The following is a 15,758-nucleotide window of genomic DNA, read 5'->3' as shown; positions in this document are numbered from 1 at the left end:
TCCCCTTCGTTTCATTTATTTTATACTTTATTTCCTTTTTTCTTTCCCTGTTTTATTTTGCCCTGATATTTAAAAAAAATATTCAGTCATAATGCAATCGCATCCCTTGCCAAGGTACCGTCAAAGTGTCTGGAGACTTCAACGTTAGGTCAACACAGGAACGCACCAGCAACAATATACTTCAACTGTGACCTTGGCCTCAGTTTTAGGCTGCCTCTAAAACATGAAATACCACGATAAATAAAACATTATATATAAAACTTAATTTAGATAAGAAATGAAGAATCTGTTACGCAGTGTCATTACGTTACCTTGAGTTTTACATGTACACGTAAACAAGGAACGTCCTCTATAAACAAAATTAAAGGCACTGTTAAATAACTGATGCTAAAGCGAGACAATTACTGTTGATGCAATGTTTGGAATTCATCACGATGATGACTTCAGTCTGCGATATTCTCCCACATTACCATTGTTATTACCTAGATTAATTACCAGATAGCTTAACATGATACTGTCCGTTTATATTCTACCTATGTGTAAGCATCTCTTTGAAATTGCTTGTATGTGTGTGTCTGTTTGTTTGTTTGTTTGTTTGTTTGTTTGTTTGTTTGTTTGTTTGTTTGTTTGTTGACTCCTGAGCCCGAAGGCTGGTTCTATCCTCAACAGATCTACTATCAGCCTTGGTAAGTAGCCTAGGCTTTGCTGAAGAGGGGTACCAGGGAAATGAGGACCAAGGTAGTTTCCCGTTATTTTCCTCACCAAGTCAGAAGGTGCTGTTATATGTCATTCTGCCAAGTCCGCTGAATTTTATACACCAGTCGACCCTATGAGCAACACTTTCAGACCATTCATCACCGGAGCTGACTGCAGAATGAATAGTGTCACAAGTACTATTCATACTTCAGTCACTTTCACATCGTCAAAGCCAAGGAGGAGATTAAGACCGGTCAATAACAGTCTCGTAATAATGTTTTAATTTATGTTTCCATTTCATGTCGTGCGAGATATTGGTTGGCTGGGCTCAATAGCTCAGACGGTATAGCGCTGTTTTTCTGAGCCCAACTTGGCAGGCTCGATCCTGGCTCAGTCCGGTGGTATTTGAAGGTGCTCAAACACGTCAGCTCCGTGTCAGTAGATTTACCAGCACGTAAAAGAACTCCCAAGGAACAAAATTCCGGCACAGTAACAGGGACTTAGAAGTCCTAAAATCAGGTACAAAACTTGCGATAATTAACAATTTGGTTGATTTACATAGAAAAGAGCGTTATTTGTCTAGACGGTACAAATATTCTATAAGACCAGAATTTGCTGCCCGAAGTTACAGTATTCAGGAGTCTGAGCTCCACAATACCATACTCTAGCCTCGCGGAGGCATCAGTTTCTTACGGCGCATTAAAATTCCACCTCACATTAAAGTGTTCATGCACAGTTGCCCCAATGTGGGCTTATCCATTACACAATAGTTACTGTTCCCAACTGGAGCTAACACAAGGAAAATTAGACACTTAGAAAAAAAAATATATAGGGGCATAATAACCCATACTACGTGGCTGTAATGCAAAAGAAGAAAACAGGTTACACATGATCGGCCATAACAAAAAGCACGAAGGCAAAACTCTTGCACTCCTTCAAGAAATAGTTAAAATCCTAAATGGGCTTAAGGCTCAATGACACAGAGGCTACTCCTATACTACACCGGGGTAACTAAATGAGAAACGTTAATGCCAAAAATATTTACACAATTCAGAGGTTTTGAAAACTTAAGTCACCCCCTGCAAGGTTGAATGGGGTGCGGTAGAGGGTCAGCACTCTTCGTTCCCTTAAGTTACATCTTTCCCAGTAGGGAATAGAACACACCGAGCTCAATAGCTGCAGTCGCTTAAGTGCGGCCAGTATCCAGTATTCGTGAGATAGTGGGTTCGAGTCCCACTGTCGGCAGCCCTGAAGATGGTTTTCCGTGGTTTCCCATTTTCGCACCAGGCAAATGCTGGGGTTGTACCTTAAATAAGGCCACGACCGCTTCCTTCCCACTTCCAGCCCTTCCCAGTAGTCCCATCGTCGCCATAAGACCTATCTGTGTCGGTGCGACGTAAAGCAGCTTGCGAAAAAAAAAAAAAAAAAAGGAATACAACAGAGTCCACAGACTTGCCGAAATTTTACATTTGAACCACCAGTTTTTACAAAATTACATTAAAAGAAAGAAATTAAAACCTTCCCCTCAAACTGTCCGCAGGGTTTATCACACATCTAAGTAAATTCTGCCATTACCTTGTGTCGCCGGATCTGCCTCACGCCGGGCTCGCCCTTGCCCCTCTTCAGTTACGTCGCACTCTCAAGTACTGGGGCAATTCAGATAATACGGCCCTAAAGTGCCCTGCCTTTACAGTACTATAAGGGGAAGATTCCAGAACTCTTTACTGATAGGCTGGATTCCTATACATTCCCCCGATTCTAATTGGCTAGAGAAAATATTTCCAAGTTTTTAATAGGTTGATTACAATCGAGGAGGGACCAGGTGAAGTGTTGATAACTTCGGAACATTAAAAAAGACAATCCTCAGAACCAGGTTTATAAACATCAAAAATAAACATTTCTTTATGAAATAATTAGAATTTAGCCCGCTAGAGGGAGAGCAAGTGAACCAATGGTAGAGACATCTAACAGTTGAAGACCAAAGTTTCTTGTAGTTCACAAGTTCAAGTTTGTTTATATAGATGGCCTTAGAGAAGGCGCGCAGTTTAAGTAGTCGGGGAAGGTGTTCCCCTATTATTATTATTATTATTATTATTATTATTATTATTATTATTATTATTATTATTATTATTATTATTATTATTATTATTATTATTATTATTAAGGGCTTTTAAATATCGCTATTGAAGCATCACGTTTTGCGTCGGTATAAAAAAGGGAAATGATGGACAAGTCACCTTAAAGGAAAGAGCTTACAGATAAACATCAGCAGGTAACGTGCGGCTTCTCACGTTCTCAATACAACGAGCTAGATTTCCCCGAGATATAATTTTCGTGATAAGTAAAACGAGGAACATCTTGGGCACAAACACAATGTTTCTCCATTAGATATAAGTACAACGGTTTCAGTATTATTGTGGAGTTGGCCTCTTGCGAAATTAGTATATGAGAGATCTATCAGCGAATATAATTTCGGTTAAATGCTGCCAAGATCGTGTTTATAATCCCTCTTTCGAATTGAGTTTGGGTCGGTATAAATGAGTTTACTTCTTGAATAGTTCCCATAATTTATTTTATGCATTTGGTGGCTTTGGCCTGGTGAAGACCAAACAGCTAACCGCAGTAGTACAGGATCTGAAAAAATATTATACAGCTGATTAACGTAAAGATTTCAGAAAACTAACAGTTATTACCAGTTACATGAAATAATTCACCCTCTTTTAGGTAATTAATGTAATGAACGGGAGGTAAGAATGTTCTTTTGGTTCTTAATAATAGACGGAGGTTCGAATTCTTGAAACTGTCCGGAAAGCCGAGTAGACTGCATTTCACTTACGAGCGGTTCGTGTAGTTCTGGTATACCGTTCATGGAGGCTTCTTCCAGTGACAAAACCTCATGCATTGAAAGAACAGTCAACGCAATGTCACTTGCGCAGAATGGAGTGTCAACAACATGCGAAACAAAAAGGGCAGTGAAAGCCAGCGTGGTTAAAACGGATCCCGATGTTAATTGTAATGTGTCGTCTGTTAGAATTCCACTTAGAAATTGAGGGCTAAATCGGATGATACTATTGCATGTGGGAATAATATTACCTTATTCAGATCTTATACGAACTCCTTTAACTGAATTTCTACCCGTATGGTACTGAAATTGTGTCTTAAATCTGCTGCGGGTTTGAGTCATGGGTGTTGATTTTACTATTGTGTCCGATTCATCAAGCGTTTTGTTACGCATGTGTGAGACTAACATAAAACAGTATAAAATACCGGGTGAGTTGACTGAGTGGTTAGAGGCGCCCAGCTGTGAGCATGCATCCGGGAGACCTTAATTAAGGTACAGCCGAAACATTTTCCTGCCGAATACTGGACACTGGCCGCACTTACGCGACTGCAGCTATCGAGCTCGGTTTGTACCTTAATTAAGGCCACGGCTGCTTCTTTTCCACTCTTAGGCCTTTTTATCCCATCGTCGCTATAAGACTTATCTGTGTCGGTACGACGTAAAAGCTAATTGTAAATATATATATATATATAATTCAGCGTGTCTACCCAGTCATAAGGATTGAAATCTAATTGACACAAACAAGCGTAGAGTACCCAAGGTTCTTTAGTTTTAATACTTCTACACTTTAATCTCAAATTCTCTCATCCTTCGCGATCATCAAGTACATTGTCCACTATACGACGGCGGTGACTTTATTCTAAGCTCCAAAATATTTCGAGGAGTCGCAAACGTTTGTTAACTGCCCTCTCCTACAATCATCTCTTGCCATAGACTTGAGACCACTATGAGCAACGGAAATTACAATTAACTGTCGCGCAATGTGTGTTTTTTACGACGCATCCACACTCCTTTATATCATGCCTCTTGGCTGAACGGTCAGGAGAGTCCTCTTCGGTCCAGCAGGTCCCGAGTTCGATTCCCTAACATCCCTGCAACTCATACACCACTCTCAATACTATCATTTATTTATTTATTTATTTATTTATTTATTTATTTATTTATTTATTTATTTATTTATTTATTTATTTATTTGGGAAACTAAAACAGCGAGAAGCCGAATTAGAGAGTTCCGCAATGAAAAATATATTTACAATAGAGTAGCACAAGGCAAACATAAAAAAGTGGAAGAACAATGACGAAAAACATATAATGATAAAAATAGAGGAAAAAATTAAAAACTAACAAAATAACTATAGAGACACAACAAATAACAACAAAACATAAAGGCAAAAGAAACAACGAGAAAAATTGGAGATTGAACGTAAAACGAAGAGAAGAACTTATAGCTAGGCACAGTAAGATAAATATGGATTTAACACATAAGTAACGGTATAATACAGTAAAAAAGAAATTACATTATGTACAAAAGAGAGGACAGCAATGAGAAGAGAAAAAAGAATGAACTAGGTTAAGTTAAGGAAGAATCGATTAATGGAGGCATACGAAGAAAAAACGTCCAAGTTCCTGTCAGAAGATAAAGAGTTAAGGAGGGTTGGTATGCGGATAAATAAACTTCTTTGAACGAGAGAGAGGCGGGAGTACGGAATATGAAGGGGCGGATTAATCCAAGTTTTGAGAGTTGGAACAGGTAAAGAAAAGAAGAATGCAGCTTCAGGAGAACGAAATGAACCGTTAACAGCGTTTAATATGAATCTAAGGTCAGCTACTTTCCTGCGACTAGATAACGGGTGAAGGTTTAACTTATCCAATATTTGATTACTGCTCAAGTTTCGACAATCAGATACTCTGGCTCCAACAATGCACAGAAGAATGACTGCACGCGGTCAATATGATTCAGATTAGTGGGTGAAGAGGTAGACCAAATGGGAGACGCGAATTCAGTAATCGGTAGGATGCAAGATACGTAGTAGGCTCGGAGGGCGTGGATATCGGTGATGTCAGAAAATCTATACAACAAACCGAGAAGTGACATTGCTCGTGAGGTTATCTTTTGTATATGGGGGACAAATAACAATTTACTGTCAAACATCACTTCTAAGTCATTTTGTTGGAAACGGGTTACCGAGGAGGGAGTATTTACTGAGAATACGGGATTTACGAAGCGTGATCGAAATAGAGGAACACTTGGTAGGATTAGGCTTAAGACGCCATGTGGAGCACCATTCAGAGAGTGAATTAAGTCCACTCTGTAAGGAGTTTACGTCTGATAAAGAATCGATTTGTTTGAATATTTTACCATCATCTGCAAATAGTAGAATTTCACAAGAAACGGAGAATATAGAATTAATGAGATCGTCTATAAATAAGACAAAAAGAAGCGGACCTAGGACACTGCCCTGTTGGACACAAGAATGTACCATAACAAGAGTCGAACTGAACCCATCAAGAACCACACGTTAAGTTTTGGTATTGAGGAAGCTCTGCAGGAGAGTTAGGAAGCGAACATGGATATTAAAACGTTCTGAGAGTTTATAGGAAAGAAGTGCGTGGTCTACGGTATCAAAAGCCTTAGCAATATCAATGTAGCACACGTCCAGTTGAGAACCGGCGTTAAGAGCAGAGGTTGCACGATGGAGAAGAACAGCCAGATTACTTAGGCAGGAGCTACCAGGACGAAAACCATGCTGCTGGGACGATATATAAGGAAGTGTGAAAGAAAGAAGACGCTGGTGGATAATCTTTTCGCACATGACTGACAGAGTGGGTAATATATTATAAAAGCACTTTCCTATACACGACAGATGCCGCTCAATATTCTTATTGTTGTTGTTGTTATTATTATTATTATTATTAATCCTTTATTAGAATATAACTACTACATTATACCCCAATTGAAACGAGCTTTTTCCGAACATTCTTGAATTTTCAGTATAATTGCAGAGGACCGTGCCCGAGAAGCTTGGACCCAGAAGAATGTAAGATAGAAAATAATGAAGGCTTTGAAATTTGTCATTGCTAGAAAATGATTATGGTAGTTCACACTATAGAAGAAAAATAATTAACGAAAGGCTTGATGGTTGAAAAGAAACCCAATCTAAGAATAAGAAATAAGAAGTAAAATGTTGTGCTCCTCCTCTTCGGTATTATGATTCGTATCTCATAGTTCCAGGTCCGCCTCTGTGGTGTAGTGGTTAGCGTGATTAGCTGCCACCCCCGGAGGCCCGGGTTCGATTCCCGGCTCTGCCACGAAATTTGAAAAGTGGTACGAGGGCTGGAACGGGGTCCACTCAGCCTCGGGAGGTCAACTGAGTAGAGGTGGGTTCGATTCCCACCTCAGCCATCCTGGAAGTGGTTTTCCGTGGTTTCCCACTTCTCCTCCAGGCGATGCCGGGATGGTACCTAACTTAAGGCCATGGCCGCTTCCTTCCCTCTTCCTTGCCTATCCCTTCCAATCTTCCCATTCCTCCACAAGGCCCCTGTTCAGCATAGCAAGTGAGGCCGCCTGGGCGAGGTACTGGTCATATTCCCCAGTTGTACCCCCGACCATGAGTCTGAAGCTCCAGGGCACTGCCCTTGAGGCGGTAGAGGTGGGATCCCTCGCTAAGTCCGAGGGAAAAACCGAACCTGGAGGGTAAATAGATGATGATGATGATGATGATGATCTCATAGTTCCAGAAAGAAAGTTGCCGGGACGAGTAGTTTAGATGGTAGAGCGTTAGCGTTCCGTGTTCAAGCTGGCTGGTTCGATCCCGGTTTAGTTTGATGGTATTTGAATGTGGTCAAATACGCCAGCCTGGTGGTGGCATATTTAATGGATCCCCTCGCTGAGCTGGGGGCACAGATTAGATCACCAATGTTCAGGTCTAGATTAGTGTCTGCTCTTAATGACTTTTATTTCAGTAAACGATTTGCAGAAGATGCATAGATCTGTAAACATTTTAAAGTTGTAGTTATTCTTAATCTTTCGGATAGACTATCCTTCCTGCTCTGTCTATTTGGATGAATTCCTCCGTTATCCACAAATTCCTTTTTATGAATATCTACGATTAGCCTATAAGACGTATTCTGAATTACTACTACTTACAAAAGGATGGAAAAAATAGTCAACAACTGATCAAATACACGGTACAAAGGTTAGGCAATCAACTAATTTGCAATAACACCCATTAAAATAAAATGTATTCCCTATTACAATTCAAAGACTCCTACATTTGGCCTACTTAAAATAGCCAGTTATTTAACAGATAGATGAGTTCTTGAAAACTCCACTAATTTAAGACACATTTTATGATGTTTCGAACGGTGTTTCGAGCAGTTCAATAACCAGATGTCTATCCATATAAAGAATGCATAACTCCCAACTTTGTCAGTTAGTCTTCAAAGAATAGACTAGTCAATTCATGGAGCCCCACGTCTTGTCAAGACACATTCCAACATCTGGAGCAATTGGGAATGGGGTGGGTGATGGATTACACACAACAAGATAGGCTCTCGTTCCTCCTGGATATTTCCTTACTATGTGTACATATCCTTAGATCATATGACATTTAGTGCCGATACTATCAGAAGACATGTTCAGACCGCCTAGTACAGGTCTTTGACGCCCATGGACGACCTGAATATGAGACTATGATGATAATAATGAGGTAGGGAGAAAGTGAAACCCGTTGTCGGCACATAGTCAAGCCATAATGCGTCCATCCGACGGACGAATCAACAGCGTCCATATGAGCATTGCGGAGATTATTCGCTGTGAGCAAAGAGTTAGATAGATATTACATGACTTTATGGATTCAATTTATTTCAAACGTATCTGGTAGTCCCAGAAAATAGTTATCAGACTGCAGACAGATCTCGTTGGTCAAGGTGACTGGTCACGCAGGTATTAAAAGGAATATATGTGAATATCCACTATTCTGCAGCATCCTCGACATGTAGGCCAACTAGTCTATGGCAAGCGCGTTAGCGCAATAAATGCCACCAATGGCCACTTAATTTTCTTACAGTTGATATCCAACGGACCGGTTACTTCCTTAGTAGTTTTCATGAAGTTGTAGGGTTCTATTTCCGGTACTTAAATGCCTTAAATTTCCATCATAGCCGTGAATCAAAGCTTGATCCTCCCGACGGTTAGACTGTAGCACAGCCTATTAGACGAAAAGGACGACATTTATCCATTCGTCCACCCGGTTGAGAAGAAGTCGCCTGGACAGGCCGAATGCCCTTTATACGCTACGAGTGGCTTTGTTTCTCTTTTAATTTTTAATTTCAAATGGAAGAAGTTAGGAACACCAAATTTAGAATTAAATTGATAAGAATGGCTTATTAGGTTTATCCCTTTAGTATTAAAGCCGCGCCCTAGCAAATTAAGATATACTTTACAAAGGGATCTTTTTCTCTTTCTTCTTCCTCCTTCCATACTTATTCCAATTACTTGGAGTCAGTGTCATGGATGGATTATGCCCATTTTGCGGCTGGATGCCCTTCCCGACACCAATTCTATGAGGAGAGGATTATTTAAAATTGTGTGTCCCTGTGGTGTTTATTAGTGTGATAATATGTTAGTAAATGAAGATATTTATTAATGCGAACACGAAGATCCAGTCCCCCAAGCTTGACGCATTAACCAGACTTGAATAAAATTCCTGACCCTGCCATGAGTCGAATGCGGGACCCTCTGAACTGAAGACCAGTACGCTGACATTGTCAAGGAACTGGACCATGTATTACGAAGGGATGTACTGCGAATAACAATTTAAAATGATAGGCCTATTTAAGTCAGCGTCCGTCCGGCTCCATGGCTAAATGGTTAGCATGCTGGCCTTTGGTCCAGGGGGTACCGGGTTCGAATTCCGGCATGGTCGGAGATTTTAATCTTAATTGGTTAATTCCGATGCCTCGAGGCTAGATGTGTGTATGTTGCCTTAAGCATTAGATATCATCCTAAGTAGGGTCGCATATCAAAAACGCACAATTCACCTGTACGGCGTCAACTCGGAAAGATCTGCACCAGGCCTCTCCGGAGGACATACGTCATTATTATTATTATTATTATTATTATTATTATTATTATTATTATTATTATTATTATTATTATTATTATTATTATAGTCAGGGGTCGATGACCTAGATGTTGGTCCCCTTTAAACAATCATCATCATCATAATCATCATATTATCATTATTTAGCCTAAGTCAATTGCTATGAAACAGTTAATCGCGTTCTTGAAAACAAGAATAGCAGTTTCCAAATGGTTTATGTAGATAGAAAGTACCTGCATAGGTTTCTCTTACGTTGTCCTAAATATATGTTTCATGTTATACCAGTTTTTTAAAAAAAAATTCTGACATTTATGTTCTGTTGACAGGTCTTTTGGTTCTTGTGGTGACCGCAGAAGGGCTCAAGGCGACCTCCTTGGTATTGAATAAGCTGAAACAGGCCCAGACATCGACTACGACGGAAGTGCCAACAGCTGAAGGCGGTGAGGTGAGCACTATCTTGTAATATTTCAAACTTCCTCTTTCTCTCTACAGTAGAACAAGTTTCTCTTTATGCTTATGGCAGTAATATTTATAGATAAACAACCAGTGATTTCATCCTGACTCAAAACAAAGTATTACTTAACGCAGTGATTATATCGATAAGTGATTATATCGATAAGTGATTTTGAAACATTTTCACATCACGAACCCCTGTTCTATTACAATGAATGATGGAGGAAAAGCAAAACAAAGGGGTAGAATATAAAGGCTTCCGCTATCTGTAATCTCGGCACTTGGTTTGGTAAGATGGTTGGCTTTGCCTCCAGAAATTAACCCGGTACTCATTTGTAGTGTAGGGTGAGTGATCCTCACGGCTGTGTGCAGCTCCGGAAGTGGAAATCTTGTTTCTTAAATTTTTCGATGTTTTGACGGGGAATTGTTCATATGCCATACTACCAACCACCACAGAATCACTCAATAATAAATAAAATAAATAAATTTAAACAAATACAGTAAATAAAATAATGTTTAAAATACTCACCAGATTTTATCCTTGAACTTGAATGTTACTCAGAATCTCTGCTGTCCGGACAAAAGTTGATTATAGCTACACGTAAAGTCCCGCAAAATGTGGACCATTTAATAGTGTTCATGCTTTGTTGTTGAGGTATTTCATAAGTGAAAATTCTTTCTCCCTGTTTACTCAAAACCAATTACATTCATACATATCTTTATTACCCACCCTAGTGTACACCATCGGTTTTCAAAACCAATTATCGTGGCATCAACTTGGGTAGTGGTTTTGTGAATTGCTCTGTATTAAAAATAATTATGTTAATAACCTTTCAGCCTCATTTCGTTTTAACAATCCTCTTGACGTTTAAAATGGATACAATTTTTTGGCCTTCTTCAAACACATCTCACTATTCTAAATCCTTCTCACAGCAGCTGAAATCAACTCTAAATTTCACAGCTTTTGCTCTCGCTTTATCTGAATCACCAAATATGTACAATATAATTCATCTTCTTTCTTGTACTTCTACCAATTATCTGGCGTCGGCTCCACATGTGGATTAGGTCTACCTTTACGGCCAATTGCTCTTCTTGACCATTACCCTATGTGAAGGCATATATTTATTACTGAGTGTTTTTGTGGTGGTTGGAAGTGTTTTCTGTGTAAATTAAGAGGCGCGTTGCAAGACAAACACAACACCCAATCTCCAAGGGAGAAGTGTGAACCAGACATGGCTAAAATCCACGGTCAGGCCAGGAATTGAACCCAGGGCCATCTGAACCAAAAGCTGCAACGCACACCATTCAGCCAAGGAGACGGAAAAGATTATTTATATTATAATATACCATTTTTAGCTTCCCTTAGGAATGTTTTATCTCAATCAAAACTCCTTCCTCTTTCATTCAGTTCAAAATATTGGGTTTCTTATCAACATTACTTTAGCTCAGGATCATTGTTATTCCTTACTCTTTCTCATATTTAAATATCCTCCCGGTGATGCTTGCTCGGGCTTCAAATTGAACACTCAGAAGCTATTGCCATCAATCACTATTGAAATCACTATGTTACTTGTGTTACCTCAAGGGAGTTGCAAGTTTTTCGAATTATCCATTGTGGGGATAACTTAGAGGATGACTGAATAATGAAAATATTAGGGTCATTACACCTCGCTTTAATCTCCAACGCAGGATCTACATCGTCGTTGCGCCTCGAAATATGGAACAAGGGAAGAAATACTGACCCACAGCACATGTATCACAACGAAAATAAATTCGTTAACAGGGTCTATTGTATAAACTAAGACCGTCGAAGCGGCGTCTTTACTCTGCGAGACGGAAGCTGCATATGGGAGTTGCACGCATAGTTCTTGACCTTGCAAGCATCCTGCACGCAAACATCAGTCGCCGGTCTGAATCTCAGCTGTTAACATGGTGAGACAGTTATCACTGGAACACCATATTTTCGTATGTAAAAGTTCTGGTTTCATCTTAATGGTCGTGTGAACAATCATAACTCTCGCTATTGGTTTGCAGAAAATCCTAAATATCTATGATGAATTTATAAAAGAATTCAATTACCGGTAAATTAGATCCACTTACTCAATATACTTCTGCCACTTATTATTTGGCCCATTTAAAGGTTACATAGTTGTTTAAAATATCCTGATCGGGCGAGTTGGCCGTGCGTGTAGAGGCGCGCGGCTGTGAGCTTGCATCTGGGAGATAGTAGGTTCGAATCCCACTATCGGCAGCCCTGAAAATGGTTTTCCGTGGTTTCCCATTTTCACACCAGGCAAATGCTGGGGCTGTATCTTAATTAAGGCCACGGCCGCTTCCTTCCCACTCCTAGGCTTTTCCTATCCCATCGTCGCCATAAGACCTATCTGTGTCGGTGCGACGTAAAGCCCCTAGCAAAAAAGAAAAGATATCTTGGACATGTTTCGATCTAGCTTAGAAGTCATCATCAGCAAAATAATAGAGAAGAAATATATACAAAAAAACAGTGATGTTACATAAAAAATCCGAGATAACATACAGTCAACAGATGCAATTGGCACCGAGCTCGATAGCTGCAGTAGCTTAAGTGCGGCCAGTATCCAGTATTCGGGAGATAGTAGGTTCGAACCCCACTGTCGGCAGCCCTGAAAATAGTTTTCCGTGGTTTCCCATTTTCACACCAGGCAAATGCTGGGGCTGTACCTTAATTAAGGCCACGGCCGCTTCCTTCTCTATCCTAGCCCTTCACTGTCCCATCGTCGCCATCAGACCTATCTGTGTCGATGCGACGTTAAGCAACTAGCAAAAAAAAAAAAAAATGCAATTGGCGTTTACGTTAAAATGTGCATGTCTGTCCGGCTCCATGACTAAATGGTTAGCGTGCTGGCCTTTGGCCACAGGGGTCGCGGGGTCGATTCCCGGCAGGGTCGGGAATTTTAACCTTAATTGGTTGATTTCACTGGCACGGGGGCTGGTTGTATGTGTCGTCTTCATGATCATTTCATCCTCATCACGACACGCAGGTCGCTTGCGGGAGTCAATTCAAAAGACCTGCACCTGGCGAGCCGAACTTGTCCTCGGACACTCCCGGCACTAAAAGCCATACGCCATTTCATTTTGTGCATAGCTTCATTTATTAAAAATATATTCAACAAGTACTCAATAGGTATTTATGAAAACCCTCATTGTGATAGAAAGATTGGTGTTTGGTGCGCTGTTGTGCAAGGCGAATGGTTGGGCCTAGTTTTGTTCGAGATGACAGTAAATGCAGAGAGGTACCAAGATGACATTTACATGCCGTTCTTCCATCAGTTAACGGAAAAGGAAAAGTCGCTTTCAGCAAGATTCAGCCCCTGCTCACACAGCAAAAGATTCCCTTGTTACAATCACGGAAGTGGTTGCATATATAGAATGATCAGTGCTGGTCTATTTCCCACTCATTCACCAGTGTGTGATTTTTACTTGTGGGGTAAACTGAAAGACAAATGTATCGAACAAATCCTCACACACTGGAGGAACTGAAAGAAAACATTACGAATGAAATGAGAAACATTACAATGGCAGAACTCACTCTCGTCAGCCAGAGTATGGTTACCAGATACAATGCCTGTATAACTGAGAAAGGGCGATACTATCAGCATCTCTTATAAGGTAAGATTTCACATAAGATTGTATACACGCTTAAAGCAGGGCGGCCGCGCGCGACATAAGTTCGGCTGAGGCAGCTGCCGAAGCACAGAGTACAAACACCACGCGTTCGGTCTTAGTTTATAAGACAGATCCTGTATATAGGTCATGCAGTACTGAACCTTTGGTGACATAACCTTGCTTGTTAGAGTTCTAAGCTGAAATTGTATCACATAGGGGTATTTTTAGGCGCAACGACAATATATTAAATACTTTAAGATCAAATAGAATCGGAAAGTATACCTTAGCAAAGAGGAAGTATTTCATCACTACGTGACCTAAAAGAATAATAGAACATCTCCGTCAAGTCCTCCGTTGTACAGATGTTTCCACAAGTATTTTTTATATTTTAAGATTTGTTATTACAATGGCTAGAAATTACAAACTTGCCCATTTATGATGAACAAAATTTATTGTGATCATAATGTGTCAGAGAAAAGTAGTAAACCTGTCTCTCTGCTAAAGAAAGTTCGTTTTTATCTAAATGTCTGAGAGAATGAGAAGAACTTTGTACTTCGTACCAGGCCAGATGGTGCATTAAAGATGCGATAAGAACAAATGATAATTTATAGAACTATCATAAACGTATACGTATGTCAGCGTTAGGTGTTGGAATGAGTCCCTGCTTTCAAATAAAACACCATTACTGCCACATTTATCTTCATCGTCTATAAATATAGTCTATATGATGCCCAAGGGGCAGAAGGGCACGTTTTCTGTCGGTATTACATGGAGAAATAAGTATTCTAACAATGTAGCATCAGTTCAGGACAACGATATAATTTTATTGTTTTCAGAAGCATTTCTTTTTATCAGATGGAAGTTCAATGTTTGCATAATCACACGTGTACAAAGTCTAACCCATTACTGCATTTACGCACAATACTTTGCATATTTAATGAATATGCGAGGAAAGCTGCTCATTTAAGGGACTTGGAAGATCCATTGATCCATAGTGAAAAAATAAGAGTTGATAATATGTTCTAGAGGTTATTTAAATTTCCTTTTGACTCTGTATTTCACAAATTTTCTTTTTCTAACAGTGGAAGGATTGCTTCTTCGAATGTTCCAGGAAGTATAGTATCTTTATTTATAGACTCAGGAGAGATATCATCCACTATGTACTTTGCTTCGTAAGAAAACATTTTCATATAGAATGATAACACATGTTGAGCTTCTAAATACCAGCCAATTCCAGATTATTTAAGGAGAGTTGATTTTATTTTAATTTACTCTTCCAAAGAAAAGAACTCAATAAAATGTGTTTTACGAACAACATTCATATTATTGTCACTCTGTAACAATTGAGGGTAGGGCACAGGTTTGTGTAGCATTTCTTGCTCAAGATGTCTTCAGCAATCAGCTGCGTAAGTGGCAGTAACCCCTCATGAATCACCCTGGATGTACAGAGGTTCAAACATCACAGTAACACTGGCTATACTTCTCACATGCACTACATACTGAAGATACTGATCACAGTCTAATAATCTGAGGGAGACTCAATAACAACAACTATTCATTTCAAGTCTGAAATGATAGTTCAAAACCTGTGGTGAAGAGCAGAGTGTACTTACAACCAGTGATTATCCAAACTCCAGATGTATGTTGATTTTAACAGAGCGTAAGCCTCGCATATTGTCGTGGACTTGACTTGAATACAAGTACAATAGCAATAACTGTTTTTACGACACCTCATAAGTGAGTTTTTAGTGAACGACTTGTCGTGAATACATATTTTGAAGTGTGAGTAAATGATCTGTAAACAATATATATGTGTGTGTCTCGTTACTCTACGGGGTCGGGTATGAAGTGAGATGAAAGATCGTAGCGAGTTTTTACGACCGGATATCCTTCCTGACGTCAACCTCCTCAGAGGAGTCAATGAGATGAATGACATGATATACGATAGCAGAAAAAATGAGGGTGAAACCTGGTGTCGGCATATCGGTATAGCCCACTCCTGACTAATAGCACCAAGA

General features: G+C 39.8%; 1 protein-coding gene across 1 annotated transcript in view; it reads left to right on the top strand.

Moving 5' to 3' along the window:
• The window catches only part of LOC136874516 (cell surface glycoprotein 1), a 307,568-nt gene that overhangs the window by 232,864 nt on the left and 58,946 nt on the right, over positions 1-15,758 (top strand). The window contains exon 3 of the mRNA XM_067148151.2: positions 9,969-10,087. Coding sequence (XP_067004252.2) covers positions 9,969-10,087 — 119 coding nt within the window. The remainder of the gene's footprint in view (positions 1-9,968; positions 10,088-15,758) is intronic.

This window comes from Anabrus simplex, chromosome 5 (genome assembly GCF_040414725.1).
Source record: "Anabrus simplex isolate iqAnaSimp1 chromosome 5, ASM4041472v1, whole genome shotgun sequence".
In the NCBI taxonomy this organism is placed as follows: Eukaryota; Metazoa; Arthropoda; class Insecta; order Orthoptera; family Tettigoniidae; genus Anabrus; species Anabrus simplex.
Note: the sequence above shows the minus strand (reverse complement) of the source record. Positions and strands in the feature narration are given on the sequence as shown.